Genomic DNA, 25396 nt, shown 5'->3' with positions numbered 1-25396 from the left:
TGTTTCCCTATGACGTAACCCTACTCTCACACAGAACCCTCCAACAATACCTATCCTTAACCCCCTGGTGGTGCCCAACCTTACTCCCCATGGTAATGCCTAATCTTAAACCCCTTCCTGCGCCTGACCTTAACCCCCCCAGAGGTACCTAAACTTTAATACTCCCCCCTGGCTTATATTATCATTACAAAGGGTGCTGGAAGTGCATGTTAAAATAGCAGTTGCTGGTGCCACCCGCTGTGCAAACTGCAGCTACAAATAGCAGGCATTTCATGGAGGCATTGCGCTTGTAAGGATAACAGCTGCCATAGTCTTTAATGCTGATTGCCGTGATTGGCAGCTATGCCAATGCCCGCCATTGGTGCCCTACATTTTCATGGTAATTGCTGCGATTAGTGGCTAACAATGGTAAAAAAGGCTCCAGAGGCCGGGCTGCCTGCTATCTGGTTAAGTTTGTTGACAAAGTTCTGTTAGGACAAGACAAGCAGCCTCTACCATGCAAGGTTGTGGGCACTGAGACTGAAAATTCATATCTGTTCCAGTGAATAGAACATGCAGTTGAACCCTCCATGAACTCCAGAAAAAGGCTTATGGCCCATTTAGAGGTCACGACCCACAGTTTGCAAACCACTGCCATAGAGCCATGTTAATCCATTCCATGCACTGATGTTCACCATAACCTTGAAAACAGGCTGTATGCATGTTGGATTGATGTGGCTCTGTATAATTAATAAGCTGAAGGCTCACAATACACCAGCGGTTCAGGATATGTGCCTGGATTTAAGGCTCATAAAGTGAGTATTTGCATGTTCAGAGTATTACTGTATATTCTGGCGTATAACACTACTTTTTAACCCTTGAAAATCTTCTGAAAAGTCAGGGGTCGTCTTATACGCCAGGTGTCATTGATGCCAGGTGATACCCCTTATCCTGTTACTGCATCTCAGATCTCGCTGCTGAGGACTGTAGTGAAGCGTTGCAGACACACATGTGCGAGATCTGAGAGGCAGAGAAGGACGTTAATAGGATACAAAGATGGGCCAGAAGTGTGAAAGAGGCGTGTTTTATGGGCACAGCGCAATCTATTCTTCCATACCTCTCTGATAAACAGGGAGACAGGAAGAGCTGACCAATTCACTTAGGGAGAGGTTGGACCAATCCAACCAGTCAGTCCCCTGTATAACGTTATATACTGGGTACCACATACAGTACAGCACCAGTATCTGTTCATACATAGTATGATGTTTTGTTTTAATTTTTATTTGGTGTGCGTTGGAAGAGGGGTAGTCTTATACGGCGAGTATATCCCAAACTCTATATTTTAACTGGAAAAGTTGGGGGGTCGTCTTATACGCCCAGTCGTCTTATACGGTATTTACATATTTGTATATGAGCAAGCACATTTTTCATGCTAGATCTCGCAGTGAATTCTGCCTTTTTTGCTCGCTTTGTATTTTCGTGACAATGGCAGGCATACATTCATTTGGAACCCAGTGAACTGGCAACACCCAGTGGAACTGGCCAAGGATTGTTGTACAGCCACAATACGGCTGTACAAACATTCCTGGCAAATATACTTATAGTGTGTTCAATACATAAGATAAAGTTTAGTCAGTGCAGCACTCACTATGGTTAAAGGTGAACAAGATAAAATTTGGGAATTATCTTACCGTGTATAGGCGAAGTCTGCGCTTTCTTTGCTGAAATGGCTCTGTCAGGGTTCTTGTGAACCATTGGAGTTCTTTTGATCCCGTCACTGGTATTGAGGAGCGAGCAGCCCCAGGACGTGGGGTTTAAGCAGGCACGGGTCTTCACCAGCGCACCCCGCAAGGGATGAAGCGCCGTTACCCCTAGTGGATGGTGGACTACTTTGCTGCCTGGTGTCTGCCACGTCACGACCCCCAGGACTACCACATCAGGTAATAACAGAGGGTACCTGAAGGGATAGGAGGGGTGTAATAATCTTACCTTCCAGTGGCAGGTCCCGCGGCGTCTCTGGCGAGGTCCGGGCGAGTGGCGGGACTGCCGCGCTGACATCTTGCGGCAGCGTCCCTGGAGTCCCTCTAGCTGTGAATGCCGGCGCGCGCGTGCATGCGACCAAACACACGCGTGCGGCATCTGACAAGCCTTATAGGCTAAGAAGCAGGATCTAGGTGACATCAGTAGTGATGTCACCAGTGGGCATCATAGGGGGAGTGGTTATGGGGAGATTGCTATGGAGTACTTAAGGCCAGGAGCTTCAGTAGCTCACTGGCCTTGATACTAATCAGTTCGCTGGTTCTTGGCCTAGCTAGCCTGTACTTTTGTAGTCAGTCTTGCTCTTAGATCATTGATAGCTGTAATTTGTAATTCTCTAGTAATTATATCTACTGTATTATTATCTGTGTACCGACTTTTGCCTGCCTCTTTGACTCCGCTCTTGCCTAAAGATTTTGTACCTCAGTCATCTGATTCCTGTTACCAACTCAGCCTGACCCTGACTCTGCTCTTGCCTGATCCCTGAAACACGACTGACATCTGATACCCGTTACCGACCCGGCTGCTATTGACTACGATTAGCCTTACGACTTTGTACCTCGATATTTACTTGTGCACAAGTATAGACTGGTCTAGACCTTATTATTGTATTGTGTATTACCTGTGTCTGTTATCTCGTCACGCACCAGCGTGATATTATCAAGGCCCATACAGATATCATGGAAGCCATGCAGGAGCAGATTCAGACTCTTATTGGCGCGGTTAATCACCTCACTGAGCAACTAAATAATCAGCAGTCTCAGATTACGCAGTTATCTAATGCTGTTGCTCAGATTAATATACCCGCCACTGTTCCACAGGCTCCCTACCGGCTCTCATGTCACCAGTCTTGGAGCCGAAAACGCCACTACCAGAAAGGTTTTCAGGCTCACGGTCAGATTTTAGTAACTTCAGAAACTGTTGCATGTCATACTTTGAAGTTAGGCCAAGATCTTCTGGTACGGAGGCGCAGAAGATTAATCTTATTAAAACTGGATCCCGATCATGTTGCTTTCACCTCTGTGGAAAGTTTTTTTTAATGAAATGGGTACCATTTATGCAGATCCAGACATTTCTGCTACTGCAGCACGTAAATTACGAGATCTACGGCAGGGGCGTCACACTGCCGAAGAATACGCTGCTGAGTTCAGAAAGTGGTCTGTCTCACTTAAGTGGGGTGGGGCAGCACTCCTAGACCAGTTTTTACTCGGATTGTCTGATGCAGTTAAAGACATCTTAATAAGTCATCCTGAAACTCTAGAGGATGCCATTTCGTTAGTCATTCGCGCAGATAGACGGATCAGGCACCGTCGTCAGGGAAAAGCATATGAAACGACTGCTAGCATTTGTAAAACTTCCAGTTCAGCTGTTTCATCTGGCGATGAGCCAATGCAGCTGGGCTTTTCTAAACTCTCGACATTAGAGAGAAATAGAAGAAAACAGGAAGGATTGTGTATGTATTGTGGGGGCAAAGGTCATTTCGCTCAATCTTGTTCTGTAAAGAAAGTGCCGGAAAACTACAGCACCTAGGTGAAGTTGGTGAGCAGTCTCTTCCCCTCAAAATAAAGAAAGTACTCCTTTCAGCTACAATTTATGTTAACAAAAAAAAACTAATTTCATTTTCAAGCATTTATTGATTCTGGGGCAGCTGGAAATGTTGTTGATTCTGTGACTGCAACGGAGTAGGTATTCCGGTTCTACCTCTACAAAACAAATTATAAGTCACCGCCATTGATGACACACCTCTACAGGTCAAAAATCCAATCTCTACAGCTCCATAACCCTCATATTGATTGGTTTTCAGGACAGTTGACTAACTGGTCTCCGCAGTGTCAAAGGATCTGTTTGAAGAATATACCCCTATTAACTGTAGAATTGGAACAGGTCCAAGTTCCACCCCCATATCAGGACTTCCGAGACGTTTTCTCTTCCCAGTCTGCCGACAAATTACCCCCTCACAGACCGTATGACTGTCCAATCGACTTACTGCCCGGTACTATGCCCCCACGGGGTCATCTTTATAACCTGACTGGTCCCGAGAAACTTTCCATGAAAGACTACATAAAAGAAAGCCTGGAAAAAGGGTTCATTCGACCCTCCACTTCTCCAACCGGAGCTGGGTTTTTCTTTGTGGAGAAACAAGACGGGGGGTTACGTCCATGTATCGACTATAGGGGACTTAACAAAATCACCGTGAAAAATCGATACCCACTACCACTTATCGATGATCTTTTTTCACAGGTGTCAGGTGCCCGAATTTTTTCCAAGCTGGATCTGAGGGGGGCATATAATTTAATTAGGAAACGTCAATGTGACGAGTGGAAGACGGCTTTTAACACACAAGACGGTTATTATGAATACCTTGTGATGCCCTTTGGTCTTTGCAATGCCCCAGCCGTCTTCCAAGATTTTGTGAATGACCTGTTCAGAAATGTCTTGGGGAAGTTTGTCGTGATTTATTTAGATGACATTTTGATTTATTCGAGTAATCTGTCGGAACACCGTCAGCATGTAAGATATGTGTTGCAAATACTGAGGGAGAACTCTTTATTTGCAAAGTTGGAAAAATGCCTGTTTCAAGTTACCCAGGTACCTTTCTTGGGGTACATAATTTCAGATATTGGCTTATGCATGGACCAGAAGAAACTCTCTTCAGTCTTAGACTGGCCAAAACCTAAGGGTCTCAAGGCTATTCAGAGGTTTCTAGGGTTTGCTAATTACTACCGCAAGTTTATAAAAACTGAAGTCCTGAAGTCTGCCTTCTGTTCAGCTCCCATTCTTACACACCCCAACGTTGAGTTACCCTTCTTCGTTGAGGTTGACGCCTCTGAAGTTGCAGTGGGAGCAGTGCTATCACAGTATTCAGGTCGACCAGAGAGACTGCACCCTTGTGCATTGTTTTCTAAAAAATTCTCATCAGCTGAGCGTAACTACGACATAAGCAACAGGGAGTTACTAGCGATAAAAATGGCTTTTGAAGAGTGGAGGCACTGGTTAGAGGGGGCACTACATCCAGTTACTGTGTATACAGATCACAAAAACTTGCAATATATTGAAGGAGCTAAGAGACTCAATTCGAGACAGGCTCGGTGGGCCATGTTCTTTTCTCGATTTAATTTCACGATTACGTATAAACCTGGGCCCAAAAATGTAAAAGCTGATGCTTTGTCTCGAAGCTTTGAAGTAGAAACTTCCTCTTCTATAGACTCTGAGACCATTCTTCCTGCACATTGTGTTGTGGCAGCCTTACACACTCAGGGAGGTTCTGATCTGAATGCATTATTACAACCCTTTCAACAAGATACTCCTTCAAAGACACCCCCCAATGTAGAATATGTGCCCGTGCACCTCCATCTCCAGATACTTTTTCATGAGTCAAAGTTAGCAGGACATCCAGGCGAGACTAAGACTTTGGAACTCTTGTCTCGTCACGTGTGGTGGCCGTCACTAAGCAAAGATTGTAAGGCGTTTGTGGCTGCTTGTACCATTTGTGCCAAAAACAAGGTCTCTCTGGTTGCCCCCCGAGGTCATCTGAGACCTTTACCCATACCAACAAAGCCATGGACTCATTTGTCCATGGACTTTATAGTAGATCTGCCCCCCTCAGGAGGGTAAAGGGTAATTTGGGTAATCATCAATCGTTTTAGCAAAATGGCACATTTTGTACCACTGACTGGATTACCTTCCGCTAAAGAGTTAGCAAAACTATTTATCATTCATGTATTCCGCCTGCATGAAATACCTGGAAATATAGTATCTGACCGGGGGGGGGGGGGGGGGGGATGCAGTTCGTCTCCCATTTTTGGTGGGCTTTCAGTTCCTTGTTGGGATTCACTTTGTCCTTCTCGTCTGGGTTTCATCCTGAGACCAATAGAAAAACTGAAATAACTCTCGGTCAGAACTCTCGGTTCACTTGTTTCCCATAAGCTCCCTCTCCTTTTCCAGAATTAGAGGACTGGAATTCTCACTTTCAGCGAATCTGGGCCCAGGTTCAACAAAATTTGCAGGATGCTGTGGACCGTCAGAAATTCTATGCAGATGCTAAACGTTTACCTGAGTTTAAATTTTCTCCTGGAGATCTTGTTTGGGTCTCTACTCGTAATATTCCCCTGCATCAACCTTCAGCTAAATTGGGACCAAGATTTATTGGTCCATATCCCATTAAAGAGAAAATAAATGATGTTGTGTACCGGGTGATGTTGCCACCATCTATTAAGGGAGTTAGATCATTGCACGTTTCACTCCTAAAACCGGCAGCTAACATACTTACTTCCAAAGACCCTCCTCCTCCTGTTGAGATTGACAGGGAGACTGAGTATGAAGTCAAGAGAATTCTAGATTCTCTTAAGGTCCGCAATTCTTTACAGTATCTGGTAGACTGGGAGGGATATGGTCCTGAGGAGAGATGTTGGGTCCCGGCCAATCAGGTGCATGCAGATCAGATGGTGCAAGAATTTAATTCTAAAAATCCTGACAAACCTAGTGATTAGTGTTCGGAGACCACTCCTCAGGAAGGGGGGGTAATGTAATAATCTTACCTTCCAGTGGCAGGTCCCGCGGTGTCTCCGGCGAGGTCCGGGCGAGCGGCGGGACTGCCGCGCTGACATCTTCCGGCAGCGTTCCTGGAGTCCCTCTAGCGGTGAATGCCGCCGTGCGCGTGCATGAGACCAAACACGTGCACGCGGCATCTGACAAGCCTTATAGGCTAAGAAGGAGGATCTAGGTGACATCAGTAGTAATGTCACCAGTGGGCATCACCGGGGAATGGTTATGGGGAGATTGCTATGGAGTACATAAGGCCAGGTTAGTTCCATACCATAGACCCTCCTCCTCCTGTTGAGATTGACAGGGAAACTGAGTATGAAGTCAAGAGAATTCTAGATTCTCTTAAGGTCCGCAATTCTTTACAGTATCTGGTAGACTGGGAGGGATATGGTCCTGAGGAGAAATGTTGGGTCCCGGCCAATCAGGTGCATGCAGATCAGTTGGTGCACTGGCCTTGATACTAATCAGTTCGCTGGTTCTTGGCCTAGCTAGCCTGTACTTTTGTAGTCAGTCTTGCTCTTAGATCATTGATAGCTGTAATTTGTAATTCTCTAGCAATTATATCTACTGTATTATTATCTGTGTACTGACTTTTGCCTGCCTCTTAGACTACGCTCTAGCCTAATGATTTTGTAACTCAGTCATCTGATTCCTGTTACCGACTCAGCCTGACCCTGACTCTGCTCTTGCCTGATCCCTGAAACATGACTGACATCTGATACCCGTTACCGACCCGTCTGCTATTGACTACGAATAGCCTTACGACTTTGTACCTCGATATTTACTTGTGCACAAGTATATACTGGTCTAGACCTTATTATTGTATTGTGTATTACCTGTGTCTGTTATCTCGTCACGCACCGGGTCTTGAGCAAAGTAGACCGTTGGGCAATTGGGCTAGGACAGGCTAGCTGGACACGTCTGGCAGGACAGGAAAGCCTAAGGGCCCCTTTCCATCTGTGCTGCACGCGTCAGCGAGACGTGCGGCGGCACTTTCAGATGTGCGGGATCGCAGGCGAATCCCAGAAGCCGTGCCATGCATGGCTATGGGATTCGCAGCCTCCCGCGCGAAATCTGCGGGCAGTGTCGCTCGAATTGCTAGGGTAAGCAATTCGGCCGGTGGTGCCATAGTTTCCTATGGCAGAGTTTCCCCGCACCATTTGCCTGCGGGGAAACTCTGCGGATACAGAGCGGTTTCCACTCCAGTGGAAACGGGCCCTTACAAATAGGGATGTCAGGAAGGACACAATATCCATGAGGGGAACGGACTTCAGAATCAGAATTATTTATTTTGCCAAGTACAACGGGGATTGTACCCGGAACTATTTTTGGCACATACAGGGTTGGTGATGGTACAGCAAAACACAAGCAGTAATGTACATTACATTTAATAGTGAGTACACAGTGCATGGGACATTATACTTAGTTACATAGTCGAAGACCCAGAGGAGACATCCAAATGCCATGTGAGTGGAGTTGCTACCTTCTCTTCAGCGTTCAACAGCTCTGCTGCTATTTGGATGCCCCCCGGCGAGCCGAGAAGAAGAGTAAAATGAGCCTAGATGGAAGAAACTTACAGATGGACCCAGGAGGAGGACTGGAGGGGGTAATCCGCTGCCGTATTAGGCACTCAAATGCTTCTGCAGCGATACTTGGAGAGGATCTGCAGTAAGGTGCCAGTAGGTGCCAGATCGGTGGGCCCCTGCCAGATGCTGGATTGTTTTAAGTCTGGCAGGCCAAGTCGGGACCAGGTGGAACGTGGCAGCACCAGCGGAATAGTTCCGGGAAGGGAGCTGACCGAGAGGGGCAGCGGAGGCAGGGGGAATTCCGTGTAAGTAGCTGACAGCAATGGATCCCAGGAGGATACTGACTGAAAGGGTAAGTCCCGGAGATACTGACAGTCAGAGGTACCTCTGGGAAGGGAACCGACAGGCTAGTTACTCAGGAGGGGATCAGACAGGCTGGAAAAAACCCCAGAAAGGAGCTAGTTGTAGGGGCTCCATGAAGGGAAGCAGACAGCTGGAGGAATTCCCAGGAAGCTGCAGGTGTCTGGAGTGTTCCCAGAAGGGTACTGAGAGGCAATCTAAATCTCCAGGATGCTGCAGATGTCTGGAAAGTTCCCAGAGGGGAACTGGCAGGCTGAGGGAAACCCCGGAAGTGCAGCGGATAGGGAAGTGATATAAAACAAAACCGAGAGCCCAATATAGGGCTTGATTCACAAAGCGGTGCAAACTGTTTAGCACGGGTGTGCTAAACAGTTAGCACGTGAAGTGCCGTCCGTGGAATTTTGCGCACGCAAAGTGCCGCGATTCGCGCGATCGCAGGCTTTTGCTTGCACAATTATCGCGGCAAATTGCGCACGCAAAAGTCCACGATCTTGCGAATCGCGGTACTTTGCGCGCAAAAGTCCGCGAACGGCTCTCTGTGTATAGGAGAAAAAGAGGGTGTAAAACCCCTCCACCAGGTAGAGATGTACAGAGGCGACAAAAGGATAAAATTCTCTAAAATTCTTAAAAATGATTGGGAGGCGGTGGTGGCCCGGCTCACCCAACACAGACATGATGCTGTCGATTAAAGCAAAACCAGTTTATTCGCATACTCCTAACTATTTGTATTTAGGAGTATGCGAATAAATTGGTTTTGCTTTAATCGACAGCATCGTGTCTGTGTTGGGTGAACCGGGCCACCACCGCCTCCCGATCATTTTTAAGAATTTTAGAGAATTGTATACTTTTGGCGCCTCTGTACATCTCTAGGATAGGGAAGTGAGGCTGGGAGACTGGCTGTGCAGAGAAACAGAGAAGTGGGATAGGGAACCAGGAATGGCAGACTGGAGACTTACAGGGAGTGCAGGGATCCTCGTTAGGTAGTGCAGGATTGCCGACTAACAGGTGGACAGGAAGGCTTGTGTAGCAAAGGGATTAGCCAAGGGGTTCCTGGAAGAGGGATCCTGTTTGAAGAGGGATTCCAGCAGGGACAACGACTTGGAGGGGGAGAGTGGCATGGAGACTACGTGGCTGAGACCAGGGATGCAACAGCATCTAAGGAGTGAGAGTGCAGGGCTTATATACCCTGCCTCTCAATTAGGGACGGTGCTATACTGCCTATGGCCTTGGCATATAAGAGGCGCATGCCTAGCAACAGAGGGACGCCTGACCCGGATGTCCATCGGGTTGGCCTCTCTCCGCCATTACAAGAAGACGAAGCAAGGAGGTACGTGGCACTCGGTGGCTGGAGGGTAACAAGCGATCGTTACCCTCCACCGCCCTTGCAGGAAAGCCAGAGCAGGAACGAGGTGAGGTAAATAACAAGCTTGTATCAGGCTCATTGGTGTGCTCCAGCAATGTGTTTAGAAGGAAGGCAGAGCATACACAAAAGCAGAATTCAGGCACAATCCAATGCAAAATGATAATTTATTGTACTGTCAGTCCAGCAAAATCCAGATTAAGCAGACAGATGTAGTTAGCAACAGCGGCATGTGTCACTGTGCCTTTAACATCAGTGCAGAGGTGGGTGGTGGGGTACTAGGATGACCAGCCTAGTGCCCCATTCCCCCTCCCCTGCCAAAGCCTCTTTAAAGGGATTCTCTGGGGGGGTGTTGAAAATAAAAACAGACACTTACTTGGGGCTTCTACCGGCCCCCTGTAGCAGTAAGGTCCCACAACGTCCTCCAACAATCCGCTGTTCCCTGCCGCTGGCTCCGGTCTAACAACGCATCTCATCCAACTGCGCCTGCGCAGTAAGCAGTAAGCTCCCGATGACGTGAGCGAGCGGGAGCGCGCATTATTCGTCTTGTTAGACGAATAATTGCCTGGTGGGGGAGGTGGGGAATGGGTAATCGGAGGAGGACAGCGCGGGACATGACAGCTACAGGGGGCTGATAGAAGCCCCAGGTAAGTGTCAGATTTTATTTTAAACCCCCCAGAGAACCCCTTTAACCCTTTTCACCCATAAATGAGGAACCAGCATTGTATGGGGGGTTCTGAAAGAGAGGGGTGGCAAAGCTTCTTTCTCTCCCCCAGAACCCATGTCCAATCCAGTGACCAGTATGAGAGTGGGGGTAACTACCCTTACACCTACAAGTGTAGGCCCTTGTGGAGATTCATGGTGGCACCCCTTGATGCCAGCCCCCTCCCCAGGTGAAATGCACCTTACCCATTTCCACGAAGAGTTAAAAGTAAAAAAAAATGTGATGAAAAACATATTTTAATATTCGTTATTGACCATAAATACTTACCTTTGCGACCCCTCTCTCTTACACCATGGACCATGCAGGTTAGTAAAGCTCAGGCTGCGGAGCCCCACGCAGTCCAGGATCTACATTCAACCACCGAAGGAAGGCTCAATACGATTCTGAGGCTTCCCTCTCTTCAGGGTAAGTATCTGATTTTGAATCAGAGTTTCGGTTCGGGTTCACTTTAAGCTGATAAGTAGAGATGGGCCGAACGGTTCGCCGGCGAACGGTTCCAGGCGAACATCGGGTGCTTTGCCTTCGCCGGCGAAGGCGAACTTTCCCGGAAGTTCGATTCGCCCCATAATGCTCTATGAGGGTCAAATTTGACCCTCTGCATCACAGTCAGCAGGTGCATTGTAGCCAATCCGGCTATACTAAGCCCTGGAGCCCCACCCCCCCTTATATTAGGCAGGCTTCGGCGGCCATTAGCCTCACTCGTGTGCCTGCTAGAGACAGAATAGGGACAGCTGCTGCAGACTTGTTCTCCTAGGGACAGATTAGTCGGGCTCTTGCCTTCTTAGCTTGCTTAGCTGAATCTTATTGCTATAATAGCGCCTCAGAAAAGCTATTTTCAGAGCTCATCCTGCTCGTGTGATCAATTTTTTTTTCTGTGTTTGAAACTGACACTTGTGTTTTTTAGACAGCATTGCTAATTCATACTGTGTGTCCCACTGCCAGCAGCAGCACATTCAGTGACTACCTGTGTGTGTGAGACACTTGTGTTTTTTTAGACAGCATTGCTAATTCATACTGTGGGTTCCACTGCCAGCAGCAGCAGCACATTCAGTGACTACTACCTGTGTGTGTGAGACACTTACGTTGCTTAGACAGCATTGCTAATTCATAATGTGTGTGTCCCACTGCCAGCAGCCCACCAGCATTCAGCAGCACATTCAGTGACACCTGTGTGTGTGACAGGGAGCTGCACATTGTACTACCTACCCAGTACTGCATTTACCTACTACTAGTACCTGTTGTGTTTAGTTAACCCACCTCATCACTGCATACACCTACGTTTGTGTTGAGTGAACCCACCTCGCTGCACATAACTACCTTTTGTGTTGAGTGAACTTGCGTCACTGCATATAACTACCTTTTAAGTTGAGTGAACTCACCTCACTGCATATCGACCTTTTCTGTAGAGTGAACTCACCTCACTGTATATAACTACCTTTGTGTTGAGTGAACTCAGCTGACTGCATCTAACTACCTGTTGTGTTCAGTGAACTCACCTCACTGCATATCTACCTTTTCTGTTGAGTGAACTCACCTCACTGTATATAACTACGTTTGTGTTGCGTGAACTCAGCTGACTGCATCTAACTACCTGTTGTGTTCAGTGAACTCACCTCACTGCATATATAACTACCTTTGGGTTGAGTGAACTCACCTCACTGCACATAGCTACCTTTTGTGTTCAGTGAACTTACCTAACTGCATATATAGCTACCTTTGGGTTGAGTGAACTCACCTCACTGCACATAGCTACCTGTTGTGTTCAGTGAACTCACCTCACTGCATATATAACTACCTTTGGGTTGAGTGAACTCACCTCACTGCATATCTACCTTTTCTGTTGAGTGAACTCACCTCACTGCATATAACTACGTTTGTGTTGAGTGAACTCAGCTGACTGCATCTAACTACCTGTTGTGTTCAGTGAACTCACCTCACTGCATATATAACTACCTTTGGATTGAGTGAACTCACCTCACTGCACATAGCTACCTTTTGTGTTCAGTGAACTCACCTCACTGCATATCTACCTTTTCTGTTGAGTGAACTCACCTCACTGCATATAACTACGTTTGTGTTGAGTGAACTCAGCTGACTGCATCTAACTACATGTTGTGTTCAGTGAACTCACCTCACTGCATATATAACTACCTTTGGGTTGAGTGAACTCACCTCACTGCATATCTATCTTTTCTGTTGAGTGAACTCACCTCACTGCATATAACTATGTTTGTGTTGAGTGAACTCAGCTGACTTCATCTAACTACCTGTTGTGTTCAGTGAACTCACCTCACTGCATATATAACTACCTTTGGGTTGAGTGAACTCACCTCACTGCACATAGCTACCTTTTGTGTTCAGTGAACTCACCTCACTGCATATATAACTACCTTTGGGTTGAGTGAACTCACCTCACTGCACATCTACCTTTTCTGTTGAGTGAACTCACCTCACTGCATATACCTAGCTTCCCCCCGAGATGGACAAAATGGACAAACCAGGTAGAGGAAGAGGTAGAGGAAGACCCAGAGGAAGGCCACCTGGCACTGGCAGGTCTGTGTGAGGTGGTGTTGCTGTGATTTCGTGCAGACCTGGACCAAAGTACAGTGCTCAGAAGAAGGCACGTGCCATCACTTCCCAAAATTGTGAGGACGTGCTTGAGTATTTAACACAGAAGACCTCATCTCCCGCAGCCAGTGCTACCAGCGCTAGTACAAGCACCACATCCGCTGCATTTGACACTTCGCAGGAGTTATTTGGTGGTGGTGGTGGTGGTAAAATCACTGATTCACAGCTACTACTGCAACAACAAGAAGAAGGCGCAGGTACACCACCTCATACATCTGAGTTAGTTCATTGTGGTCAGACCAAATTTGATCAGCTGGACAGTCACTGTTCTGTCATTCAGCTACATCAGCCGGGCGACCATATGGGCTGAAAAGCCACCATCACCTGCACTCTCGTCATGGTGCGCACCAGTCCAGCACTCCCGTCACTACACAAACGGCTGTTTGCAGTCACTGCATACCTTTCACTGCATCTGTCACTGTACATTATACCTGGCAGTCAGTGCATAACTTGCACTTGAATGGATACAGTTTTAAACAATTGAAAAATACAACCATCTACATTTTCAAACAATTGAAAAATACAACCATCTACATTTTAAAACAATTTAAAAATACAACCATCTACATTTTCAAACAATTTAAAAATACAACCATCTACAGTTTCAAACAATTGAAAAAAAAAGGCAAAAAACTTGCCCTCCGTAAAACATTCTTGGCAAATGCTTTCGACTTGCTTTGTCTTCCGCTGGGTCAAGGGTCCATCTGATCACAGATGCCTGGTCTGCAAAGCACGGTCAGGGCAGCTACAGCATGGGTCTCAGCAGGCTCCCACTTCGGGCCGGAATCCAACCTTCATTCCCCGCCCATTACCCTTGGTGACAATGTCAGACTTGCCCACCTCCATATGATTCTCGTGAAAGGAATGTGGTGTCATCTTTGCCCGCCATAACTGGTTCTCGTTAAAGGATTTAAAGTACATTCATTTCAAATAAAGCAAGCCCTCGATAGTCCTCCTGTATTGTTATTTTTGGTCACTACCTCGGGGCGGGCGTGCATGCCTGCCTGCTGCCCTCCTTGCCTGTGTAGTGGTAGCCATTGCTCAGGCTCCACACCGGATTCCATCCCTCATTCCCCGGCCATTACCTGGGGTCACAAATGGAATACTTGCCCGCCTCCATAGGATTCTCATTGTAGCGGTACTGAACAAGTACCGCTACAAGTAGAAAATGTAATTTAAAAACAAAACGTGAGCTTTTTAACAATGCCATGGAAAGTTGAGAAGGCAGTCACACATTACCTGACATCACTGAGTGAGGAAGAGCAATCTCGCCATGTTGCACAGTAGTCCAGCATGGCCGTCACTACACAAACAGCTGGTAACTTGCGGTGCGTTACACAGTTAGTTTGGTGCGTCAGTGTGAAGCAGTACTCTAATTACACTACCTGATTGATGTATACACATGCAAGATGTTTGAAAGCACGTTAGGCCTGCAATTTAGCATTCAATGTGATTTCTGCCCTTAAAACGCTGTTTTGCTTCACATCCAGATTTTTCCCCGGGACTTTTGGCGTGTATCCCACTCCACCATGCCCCCCTCCAGGTGTTAGACCCCTTGAAACATCTTTTCCATCACTTTTGGGGCCAGCATAATTTTTTCTATTTTTCAAAGTTCTCCTCCCCATTGAAGTCTATTGCGGTTCGTGAACTTTTCCGCGAACCGAACCTTCCGCGGAAGTTCGCGAACCCGGTTCGCGAACCTAAAATCGGAGGTTCGGCCCATCACTACTGATAAGCAGCTGATTATTAGATGCTAGCATTTTCTGTTTACTGTACTTTCAATCTCCTTTCAAATTACAGGAATCATAGGGAAGCACTTCTCTGATAAAACTTGTGGGGTTCCTAGACTGCCCTGACATTTTAGGGGCCCTAAGCCGTGAGGAGTAATCTAGAAACCAAATGCCTCAAAATGACCTGTGAAATCCTAAAGGTACTCATAGGATTTTGGGCCCCTTAGCGCACCTAGGCTGCAAAAAAGTGCCACACATGTGGTATCGCCGTACTCAGGAGAAGTAGTATAATGTGTTTTGGGGTGTATTTTTACACATACCCATTCTGGGTGGGAGAAATGTCTCTGTAAATGACAATTTTTTGATTTTTTTTTACACACAATTGTCCATTTACAGAGATATTTCTCCCACCCAACCCAAAACCTCTTGGAGTCTGCAAAAGACTTGAGACTGGGGCGGAGGTTCACCTTCCAGCAGGACAACGACCCTTAACATAAAGCCAGGGCAACAATGGAATGGTTTAAAACAAAACATATCCAAGTGTTAGAATGGCCCAGTCAAAGTCCAGATCTAAATCCAATCGAGAATCTGTGGCAAGATCTGAAAAATGCTGTTCACAAACGCTGTCCATCTAATCTGACTGAGCTGGAGCTGTTTTGCAAAGAAGAATGGGCAAGGTTTTCAGTCTCTACATGTGCAAAGCTGGTAGAGACATACCCTAAAAGACTGGCAGCTGTAATTGCAGCAAAAGGTGGTTCTACAAAGTATTGACTAAGGGGGCTGAATAATTACGCACACCCCACTTTGAAGTTATTTATTTGTAAAAAATGTTTGGAATCGTATAATTTTCGTTCCACTTCTCACGTGTACACCACTTTGTATTGGTCTTTCACGTGGAATTCCAATAAAATTGATTCATGTTTGTGGCAGTAATGTGACAAAATGTGGAAAACTTCAAGGGGGCCAAATAATTTTGCAAGCCACTGTAGATGGTTAGATAGATAATTTCCAACATGTAGCAGGTAAATATTACAGAAAATCTAACAGAAAATTACAGACACCATGCTTAAAGAAAACCTGAACTGAACATTAAAAGTCAAAATTAACATACACAAGTCATACTTACCTCCTGTGTAGTCTACTCCTCAATCTATTTTTCCTCTCCTGCATCCTGTTTGTCCACTGTGATCAATCGAATTCTCCGTCCTTCATTTTGAAAATGGCTATTACCCCATAACAGCTTCCTGGTCAGCACACTGTTAACTGTAACATCGCCCACTTGAGCCATAGGGAAACATGGACACATCAGTTCTCCTCTCAGCTGTAACTGACAGCAACTGATATATTTCAATTCTGACAAAATGTTGGCAGAACTGGAAGGGATCACTGTAAGAAGAAAATGGTAAGCTTCTGAGAGGAACTGATGGCAAGGTAACTATGTAATGTTCATTTGAAGTTACCTCATGTGTTTATTTTAAATAATTTTACTCAGTACAGGTTCTCTTTAAACTCTGATGCAATAATCTGTAGTTAAAAGAGGAACTGAAGCGAAAATCTCAAAATTTAAAACACATACAAATAAGTAGAGACGTCAGCGAACTCCTGACCTGTACTACTTCTGGGTCGCTATGATCTGGAGTAGTACGCCTGCGCTGGCCCAGCGGTGCACGTCCTAGATCGCGCTCCTGTTGCCGGGCATTTTTACGCATGTGCGTGACATCATGAGTGACGTCACGCTCATGCGCAGAGAGTGGCCGGCAATGGGCGCACGATCAAAGCCGCGCACCGCTGGCCCAGCGCAGCCGCACTACTCTGGGTCGTTGCGACCCGGAAGTAGTAGCAGCTCCATAGAGGTTCGCCCGCGAACGGTTCGGGCCATCTCTACAAAAAAGTACATTTCTCCCAGAGTAAAATGAGCCATACATTACTTTTCTACCATGTTGCTGTCATTTACAGTAGGTAGTAGAAATCTGACATTACTGACAGGTTTTGGGCTAGTCCATCTCTTCATGGGGGATTCTCAGCATGGCCTTTATTTTTTATAAAGACATTCTCTAAAATTGATTAATACAAAGATGTTGGCCAGCTTCCCTGCTCGCTGCACACTATTTTGGCCGTTGGACGGAGCAACTGTCGGTAATGTCACATTTCTACTACCTACTGTAAGTGACAGCAACATATGGCTCATTTTACTCTGGGAGAAATGTACTTCTTATTTCTATGTGTTTTAAATTTTAAGATTGTCATGACAATTCCTCTTAAATGACATTATATCCATTTACCACCTCTTGTACAGACCCACATGCATATTAGATACAGCTCCAGGGATTGTTCCCCTCAGTACAGGAGGTGGTAAGGGGATAAAACACTGCTACAATTATTACCTGTACACGTTTAATTTCTAAACAAGAACTTTGTGTGAATGTAGAATAATGCAGTATGCATGAGATATTGGTTATTATACCCATTTAAGACTGTATAGGTAATGATTGAATTGGATCTGATTGACGTTTTTATTAAAAGGACCCTTATCACAAAAAAATAAACCGGATCTGGATTTACCTGGGGCTTTCTCCCCCCCCCCCCTCCCCATAGTCTGCAAGGACCCTCGGCATCCTCTGGGTCCCCTCGGTAGTACCACTGCCCTCAACCCAGAGACTTTGGCTGAAGTTGCGCATGCACGGTCCATCCGCACACCAGGCGTGTCACCATGGTTCAGTCTTTCAAGAACCGCACATGCGCAGGACGCTTACGGCGCATAGCGTGGTGATGCTCTGTGTGCGTGGACGGGCCGCACATGTGCGACTTCAGGCAAAGTCGCTGGGTGGAAACAGACACCAGTGGGACCACAGATGGGTCCAGATCCTGTTTAATATTTGTGTGCAGGGTCCCTTTATAGTATAATTGCTTTAGCCCGCCATGTGTTTTATTGTTTGCAGAAAGAGAAGTAAAATGGAACAAATGTAGATTAAAAAAAAAACATCCAGTGGAAATCATTTATAGAAAAAAAAATACTAATGGAAACCTACTGTGCTACGCACTGTATATTTTTTAAATATGCATTAATGTGAAATTAAACATATGCTCTTTTAAATGCATGTCCAGTTCCAAAATTAGCCATTGATGCTGAAGGAGGCAATGTCTACATTATAGATGCACAGTTTACTAACACACTGCTACAGCAGCGCAGCTTAATGACAGCAGGTGGTGTTATAATCCCCTGTGCACGCTATGCAGCCATAGTGTGCACAGTTAAATTATGCTGGGCTCAGATAGTTTAAAGAGCACTTCGTTACATTTAACAAGCGCTCCACTGAACCCGCCCACTGCACTTTGATTGGCCCTGTAGGCTGCCTGTCGCTTGACAGTCAGGCTATTGGGCCAATCAAAGTGCAGGAATATCATACTTTGAAGCTACTGGACCTGCTAGGCTCCGTGCGGGTTCAGTGGAGCGCTCGTTAAGTGTAAAGAAGCACTCTTTAAACTATCTGAGCCCAGCGTAATTTACCTGCATATCGTAATTTAACAAGCCCATCATATTTTATTTACAGTTACACCTCATCTTCACACTGCTGCTGCTGATGGAGTGGCTACCCCCAAAGTTGTCCACGCTCCAATTAGCTGTTCCGCTCTTCTGCTGCTCTGTGTTGCTGACACCATGTGTTCATAAGCCTTCCCCTGATTTAGAGACTTGAATTGAAATTCCCCAACAGTCTGGCAGCCCTGACAGCATTGCTCTTGTACACTGCTGCATGATGAGTATACACTGGCATAGGCAAACGCAGGGGGGGATTACAGGTGCCAAGAATCCCCCCTCAGACCAGGGCCGGTGCAGTGTCTGGAGACAGGCATAAGTTAAGACACCAGAATATCTGCAGGTTTCCTGCAGCTCACAGCACTGCCCCCTTTCTTTCCCTGCTACAGTTGACTTTGGATGTAACAGCAGCGTGTGATCAGAGCATTGAGCAGCAGCAGTGTGTATACAGAGCATTGGAGCAGCTCTGGGAAACTCAGAGACAAGTATGAGCACAGCCCTGTTCACCTACAGGGTGAATCCTTCACTTTCCCCTTCCTTAGCAATGTCAGCTGTCCTGTCCTCATTATTATTTGTATCCAAACTGCTCCTGATCTATACTGTTGTCAATCGGAGGAGCAAATTGGACATTTAGGAAATAATTGTCAGATCCTGTCAGTTGGACGAGAAATTGCATTATGTGTACCTAGCATGATGTCCTACCATATTATTTATACTGTATTGTGTGTGGCTGAGGGACCCCTTTCAGGAATCCCCCCCCCCCCTTGAAAATCCTGGGTTTGCCCCTGACTGGGATTGGAGGGGGCAATAGAGCAGTTTACAGAGGCAATATTAATAGAAGGAGGAGCCAAGGGAACTTCAATAAGGCTGTTGCCTTGCAGCCTTACTGTTGAAGAACTGGGATTAATAGAAGATGGATCCTGCTTACCCATTACTCAATTTTAATTGTTATGAGATAAGTGGCAAACTTGTTATGAAACTTGAATTAGCTGTTAGGACCTCTTTCTGTCTGCCTGTTTAACGTTTCCTTTGTTCTCCCTTGCTTTCATTATCTTCAAGAGAAAATTCATGTTACCTATGAGCTCCCTTTTAGCATCAGCACTTTATATTGTCCAGGCTCTACACACCATGCCATTCTTTATATATAAAAGTAATTGTATGTATTATTTAACGATAATGTGTACATTTTACCTGTTTAAAGTTATTGTTGTAGTTCTTGCCTTCATGAGCCTTGGGAGAAAGTTCTGATTCAACTGTATATCACCCGTGAGCATATTCTTGATATGGGTATCCTACATCAAAACAAGCCCTATACTTCCATGTTTACATTTTACTTTGCTATGTGTAATAGCCCATCCCATATGTACAGAAGGTTTTGTAAATGTTGAATATTTTTGTGTTTTGGATTAGCAGCGTTGTACTTTTTTCTTTTTTATGAAGTAGGACATTGAGTTGACATTGAGCCTGCTTGCAAAATCAGTATGATATTTCTCTAATTATTACTCACAGCAAAGTACACTGTTATGTTGCTAATACTGGAGATTACTAAGGGGAGGACTGGGATAATTTGGCATGGGGACAATCACAAACAAGTGACCACTGGAGGAGGGTTATGGGAAAGAAGTAGTGTCAAAAAGTGGGTGATGTCACATGTGTAAAAGTGGCAAAGTTCCAATTTACTTAGCTTTTTCAGTGGTCACAAGTGTGTTTCCTGCTTTTCAGTGCACTGTGGGCTCTTATAAGGACTGCCAGGCCTCACTGTCAGTCATGTGGCAATTGTTGCTTGATGGCTTTGTCTATAAGATGCAATTATGACCTTCCTGTAACTTTTGTCCTATGACTTAGAAAGATGTGGGGCTGGGAATTTTGTATTCACAAATCTCTATTACATTTTTACACACACGTCCATAGGAATAATAGCCTTTTTTTCTTTCTCAGTTTTAGGCAATGAACTAGACAACTATGTAAAAACAGAAGGAGCATGGATGGCAGGTAGAGAAAGAGCGATTTATACTGCTGAAGATGATTTGGCATGTGCAAAACTATGTGAAAAAGAGCAGAGGTTCACTTGTAGGTACGTATATCCTTCCATGTTCATAATATAATTGTGATAATTAAATCATATGGCAAGAGCTTGGTCACACCTGTTTGAATACATGTAGTATTGTTTTTTGATACTGCCAGCCCTAGTTGTTAACTACACTAATGTGGACAATACATTAATGGGTCCTGCTAGGTTCTGTTTCAGAAGTGCCAGGTTGCACAAGAATCCTATAATAATGGCAATTGTTTTTTTTTATTTAGGCCTGTGTTTCCATTCCCAAACATGTCCTTACCACACACAGAAGTATATGTTTTGCAGGTAACCTCTCATATGCACAGAGGGGGTAATTAGTGTCTTGTATAAGTGGATTAACTAACTGTGTGGATTTCCATAAAACATTAATTTTTGTGAGTCATGAGGACAGGTTTCAAAAACAGTGATTTTGTCTCTTCATCTTGAATTGAAGAAAAAAGTTTGGCTGATCAGTTAGACAACATCCTGTGATCCTTCTTTTGCAGAGGAAAACATACTGACTTTTTTTCTTTCTTTCTTTCTTTCTTTCTTTCTTTCTTTCTTTCTTTCTTTCTTTCTTTCTTTCTTTCTTTCTTTCTTTCTTTCTTTCTTTCTTTCTTTCTTTCTTTCTTTCTTTCTTTCTTTCTTTCTAACTATTTTATAAGGATTAAAGCCCCAGATCACCTTCCCCTATTTTTACTGTTGGTGAAGGTGAATAGAGAACTATACCATTCATAAAATTTCCATATTTTATTATTATTGTGTATATACTGGTGACATTTTCTGCAGCTCTTTTTCATAGTGTATATAGTTTTGTCACTAACTGGCTCTTAAAGGAGCTCACAATATAATCCCTACCATAACCAGTCACCATCACCATCTTATGTTCCTATTGTAGTCTAAGAGTCTAAGGGCTTCTTTTTTTGGGGGGGGGGGGGGGGGTTATTTAAAATTATGCTCTAAAGAACATTCTTTTTTTTTTTTTTGCACATTAAGGGGAAATATTGTCAGCAGTTTTTAAAATCTAACTTAGACTGCTTTTATACATGTGCGGTGCAATGATCCCACAGAAGGGGAGCCTGCCACAGGATCACCGCAACAGATGAAACCATACTTCATATGACGCTGCAGTACAGTCGCCAACAGGGTTATATGCATAGGCCCACCTCCGTTCAGTGACATACTCCCTGCTCAACAGAAAGTACATCACTGGGATTCCATGTCAGTATGCGTGCTGGGTTGCACCACGCTCCACCATTTACACTTACTGCATCGACTTGCATTAATGCATCATAGACAGGATTGCAATTTGACTACTTCCGGTTCAGCAAAACGCATCTCGTTAAAATGAAAGTCTCCATAGACTTGGATTGCCTTTGCCACGGGGAAGCGTACCATGCAGCAACGTAAAGTGATATATGTGAAAGAGCCTAAGGCAAACATTTTCAGTTCAATGTATAAAACTATAAAAGGCTTTAGGCAAAAGACACATTTTTCAGGCAGTGAAGGGGGAACAAGAAAAGAAACAGACAATGCACAGAGGTATGTGGATCCATCATGAACATATCTCATTTCGGGTCAGGTGCACTTTAAATGGTTTCATAACCAAATGTCATTGTTTATTGAGACTGCAAATGGTTTGGTTAAAGTATACTGTACTATTGGGATTAGATTATTCTAAGCAGGTGCACTTAGACACTGTCAGACAGCACACTTATATTGGCTTGAAGAAGTCTGATCACTGAATCCAGGTCACACAAACCACCCTGACAATCACACAGTAACATGACCAATGTGTGTGTGTAGATAAACTTCTCTGACAAATAGTTCCTGGTTTACTAAATCATGGCTGCAGATCACAGATTATCAGAAATCATAAGTAATCCTGCAATATTTGTACTGGTTTAAAAAAATGCATGTTATTAGGTAATAATAATGGCAGTATTTGTATAGCGCCTTTCTCCTGTCGGACTCAAAGCGCTTGCGAGGCAGCCACTAGAGTGCACTCAGTAGGCAGTAGCAGTGTTAAGGAGACTTGCCCAAGAAACTTCTTACTGAAATAGGTGCTGGCTTACTGAACAGGCAGAGCCGAGATTTGAACCCAGGTCTCCTGTGTCAGAGGCAGAGCCCTTAACCATTACACTATCCAGCCACTGCTGGATAGTGGCTGGATAGTGTAAGTGGCTAGACAACACCCGTGTCATATAAATCAACAACTGATAAAATATTTACTGGATAAACAGTTAGGTGATTGCAATTTTGTGTATAGAAGGGGGTGGCCAGCGGTTGCCAGAGTAAAGTTACTATTTACATTTTCAGTGACTGTAGTAAATCTAGACATGTAAATTGTATACTGTACTATACTGGTTTCTTTATGCTTCATAATACAGTTAGAAATGCTCTTTTTACCTAGTAAAAAGTTTCTTTACTAACGTGCCTTTCTTTTAAAATGTTGATTTTCTATATGATGCAGGTCTTTTCTGTATGGCCCAAAGAATCAAATATGTGTTACCTTTCTTGACAATCAGAGATCTACAACAGTGCATCGAAGGAGTGATGTAGCCTTGTATGAAAAAAGAAGTATGTACTCCATGTCTAACAATTCCATTTAATAGTTAAAGTGTGTAAAAACTAGTCTTGAAAATAATGAAAATGTTGTGATCCGCTAATTTTTACAAGTAATGTTTTAATAATGTCTTCTGCTAAGATAGCCAAACCTTCTTCCATTTGGGAGGGCCTGTTTCCACTACACGAAGATTGGATGCAGAATGGATGCAGAAAAACTGACTCCAATGAATGTCTATGGGCCTGTTTCCCCTAAACACGATTTTTCTGATGCAGATTTTCTCATAGGCATTCATTGTAGTCAGTTTTTCTGCATCCATTCTGCATCCAATCTGCGTGTAGTGGAAACAGGCCCTAAGCCTCAAGTTTGCATGCCTTTTCTACCATCAGCCTTGCCACTGCCCGAAGTGATGCATGTAGTTGCGAGGAGGTATGGAGGGACTTTGAGCTGTTTTCTTTTTTTTTTCTTTTATTTAAATTTTTTTAGGTTAAGTTCTCCAAATGTGTATTTTTTTAGTTTTTTTGTTTTTTTTTAAAAACCCAAGGCGGCATGGTTAAAAAACAAACAAACATACTACTTGCTCCAAGATGCTTCCGCGCCGCTCAACGCCGTTCTTCGTGGCCTCATTCGTCCTCCGCAGCCTCCAATCAGCGGCAGACGAATGCAAGATGGCCGCGACCCGGAAGTACTTCCTCGGTCACAGCTTAGCCTGTGATTGGAGGAGGCGGGGGAGGTGAAGAGGCGGGGTAGCGATGCGGGGGAGTTGGAGGGGAGCAGTGATTGATGGTTGGGGGTAAACAGGAGGCTAGCAACAATCAGATTGGACACAGAGGCATGTCATTGTGCCGAGAACTAGAGATGGCCCGAACGGTTCGCTGGCGAATGGTTCCCGGCGAACTTCCGTGGTTCACGATCATGGAGAACCGCAAACTTTTCCGGAAGTTCGATTCGTCCCCATAATGCACCATTAGGGTCAACTTTGACCCTCTACATCACAGTCAGCAGGTACATTGTAGCCAATCAGGCTACACTCCCTCCTGGAGCCACTCCCCCTAATAAAAGGCAGGCACCGCCAGCCATTATACTCACTCATGTGCCTGCAGTAAATACAGAAGGGACAGCTGCTGTAGACTCTCTCATAGGGAAAGATTAGTTAGGCTCTTGTAGGCTTGTTAGCTTGCTCCTTGCTGATTCTTATTGCTAAAATAGCACCCCACAACAGCTCTTTTGAGAGCTAATCTTGTGATCTATTTTTTTTTCTGTGTGTCCCACTGACACTTGTGTTGCATAGACACCCTTGATAATTCATACTGTGTGTGTGCCACTGCCAGGCCCAGCACATTCAGTGACTACCTGTGTGTGTGACAGGTGCACATGACCCATCACTGCATATACCTACCTGTTGTTCACTGTGCACCCACCCACCTACATGAGCGCACGCAGTGTCACTGTGCCTGTCCGCTACCTGTTTGTGTGTGACAGGTGCAGATTGTAATACCCAGTACTGCATTTACCTACCTACCTACCTGTTATTCACTGTGCACCCACCCACCTACGTGAGCGCACGCAGTGTCACTGTGCCTGTCCGCTACCAGTCTGTGTGTGACAGGTGCACATTGTAATACCCAGTACTGCATATACAAGACACAAGACAAATAACATTTATATCGCGCTTTTTTCCTGGTGGACTCAAAGCGCCAGAGCTGCAACCACTAGGGCGCGCTCTATAGGCAGTAGCAGTGTTAGGGAAACTTGCCTAAGGTATCCTACTGAATAGGTGCTGGCTTACTGAACAGGCAGAGCCGAGATTTGAAGCCTGGTCTCCTGTGTCAGAGGCAGAGCCCATTACACCATCCAGCCACTGACCACCATCCAGCCACTGACCTACCTACCTACCTGTTGTTCACTGTGCACCCACCCACCTACGTGAGCACATCTCATATACAGCAGGGCCTCGAAAGTGCTCCTGTATTGTTATTTTTGGTCACTACCACAGGACATGCATGCAGTGGCGTATCTAGGTAAGACAGCGCCCATGGCAAATACTAAAATTGCGGCCCCTACGCGCAAACACACACACACACACACACACACACACACACACACACACACAAACACTACAATCAACAGCATCCTGTCTAACCTTTTTGGACAGGCTAACCCCATCATGCAAAAAGAACACATATGCACACACAAATACCAGAATGTAACAGTCACTATGGAAATAAATTAGGCTATCCTTGATCCTCTGCCTCGAGTACTTTAAAGAGAACCTGAACTGAAAATAAAAAGTCAAAATAACAATACACAGATCATACTTACCTCCTGTGTAGTCTACTACTCAATCTCT

At 45.0% G+C, this 25396-nt stretch overlaps 1 protein-coding gene across 1 annotated transcript in view; it reads left to right on the top strand.

Moving 5' to 3' along the window:
* Nucleotides 1-25396, top strand: part of PLG (plasminogen) — a 176549-nt gene that overhangs the window by 6713 nt on the left and 144440 nt on the right. Inside the window, exons 2-3 of the mRNA XM_068231734.1 lie at nucleotides 20363-20498; nucleotides 22954-23060. Of these exons, the coding sequence (XP_068087835.1) occupies nucleotides 20363-20498; nucleotides 22954-23060 (243 nt within the window). The remainder of the gene's footprint in view (nucleotides 1-20362; nucleotides 20499-22953; nucleotides 23061-25396) is intronic.

The sequence above is a fragment of the Hyperolius riggenbachi genome, chromosome 4, assembly GCF_040937935.1.
Source record: "Hyperolius riggenbachi isolate aHypRig1 chromosome 4, aHypRig1.pri, whole genome shotgun sequence".
Classification (NCBI taxonomy): domain Eukaryota; kingdom Metazoa; phylum Chordata; class Amphibia; order Anura; family Hyperoliidae; genus Hyperolius; species Hyperolius riggenbachi.
Note: the sequence above shows the minus strand (reverse complement) of the source record. Positions and strands in the feature narration are given on the sequence as shown.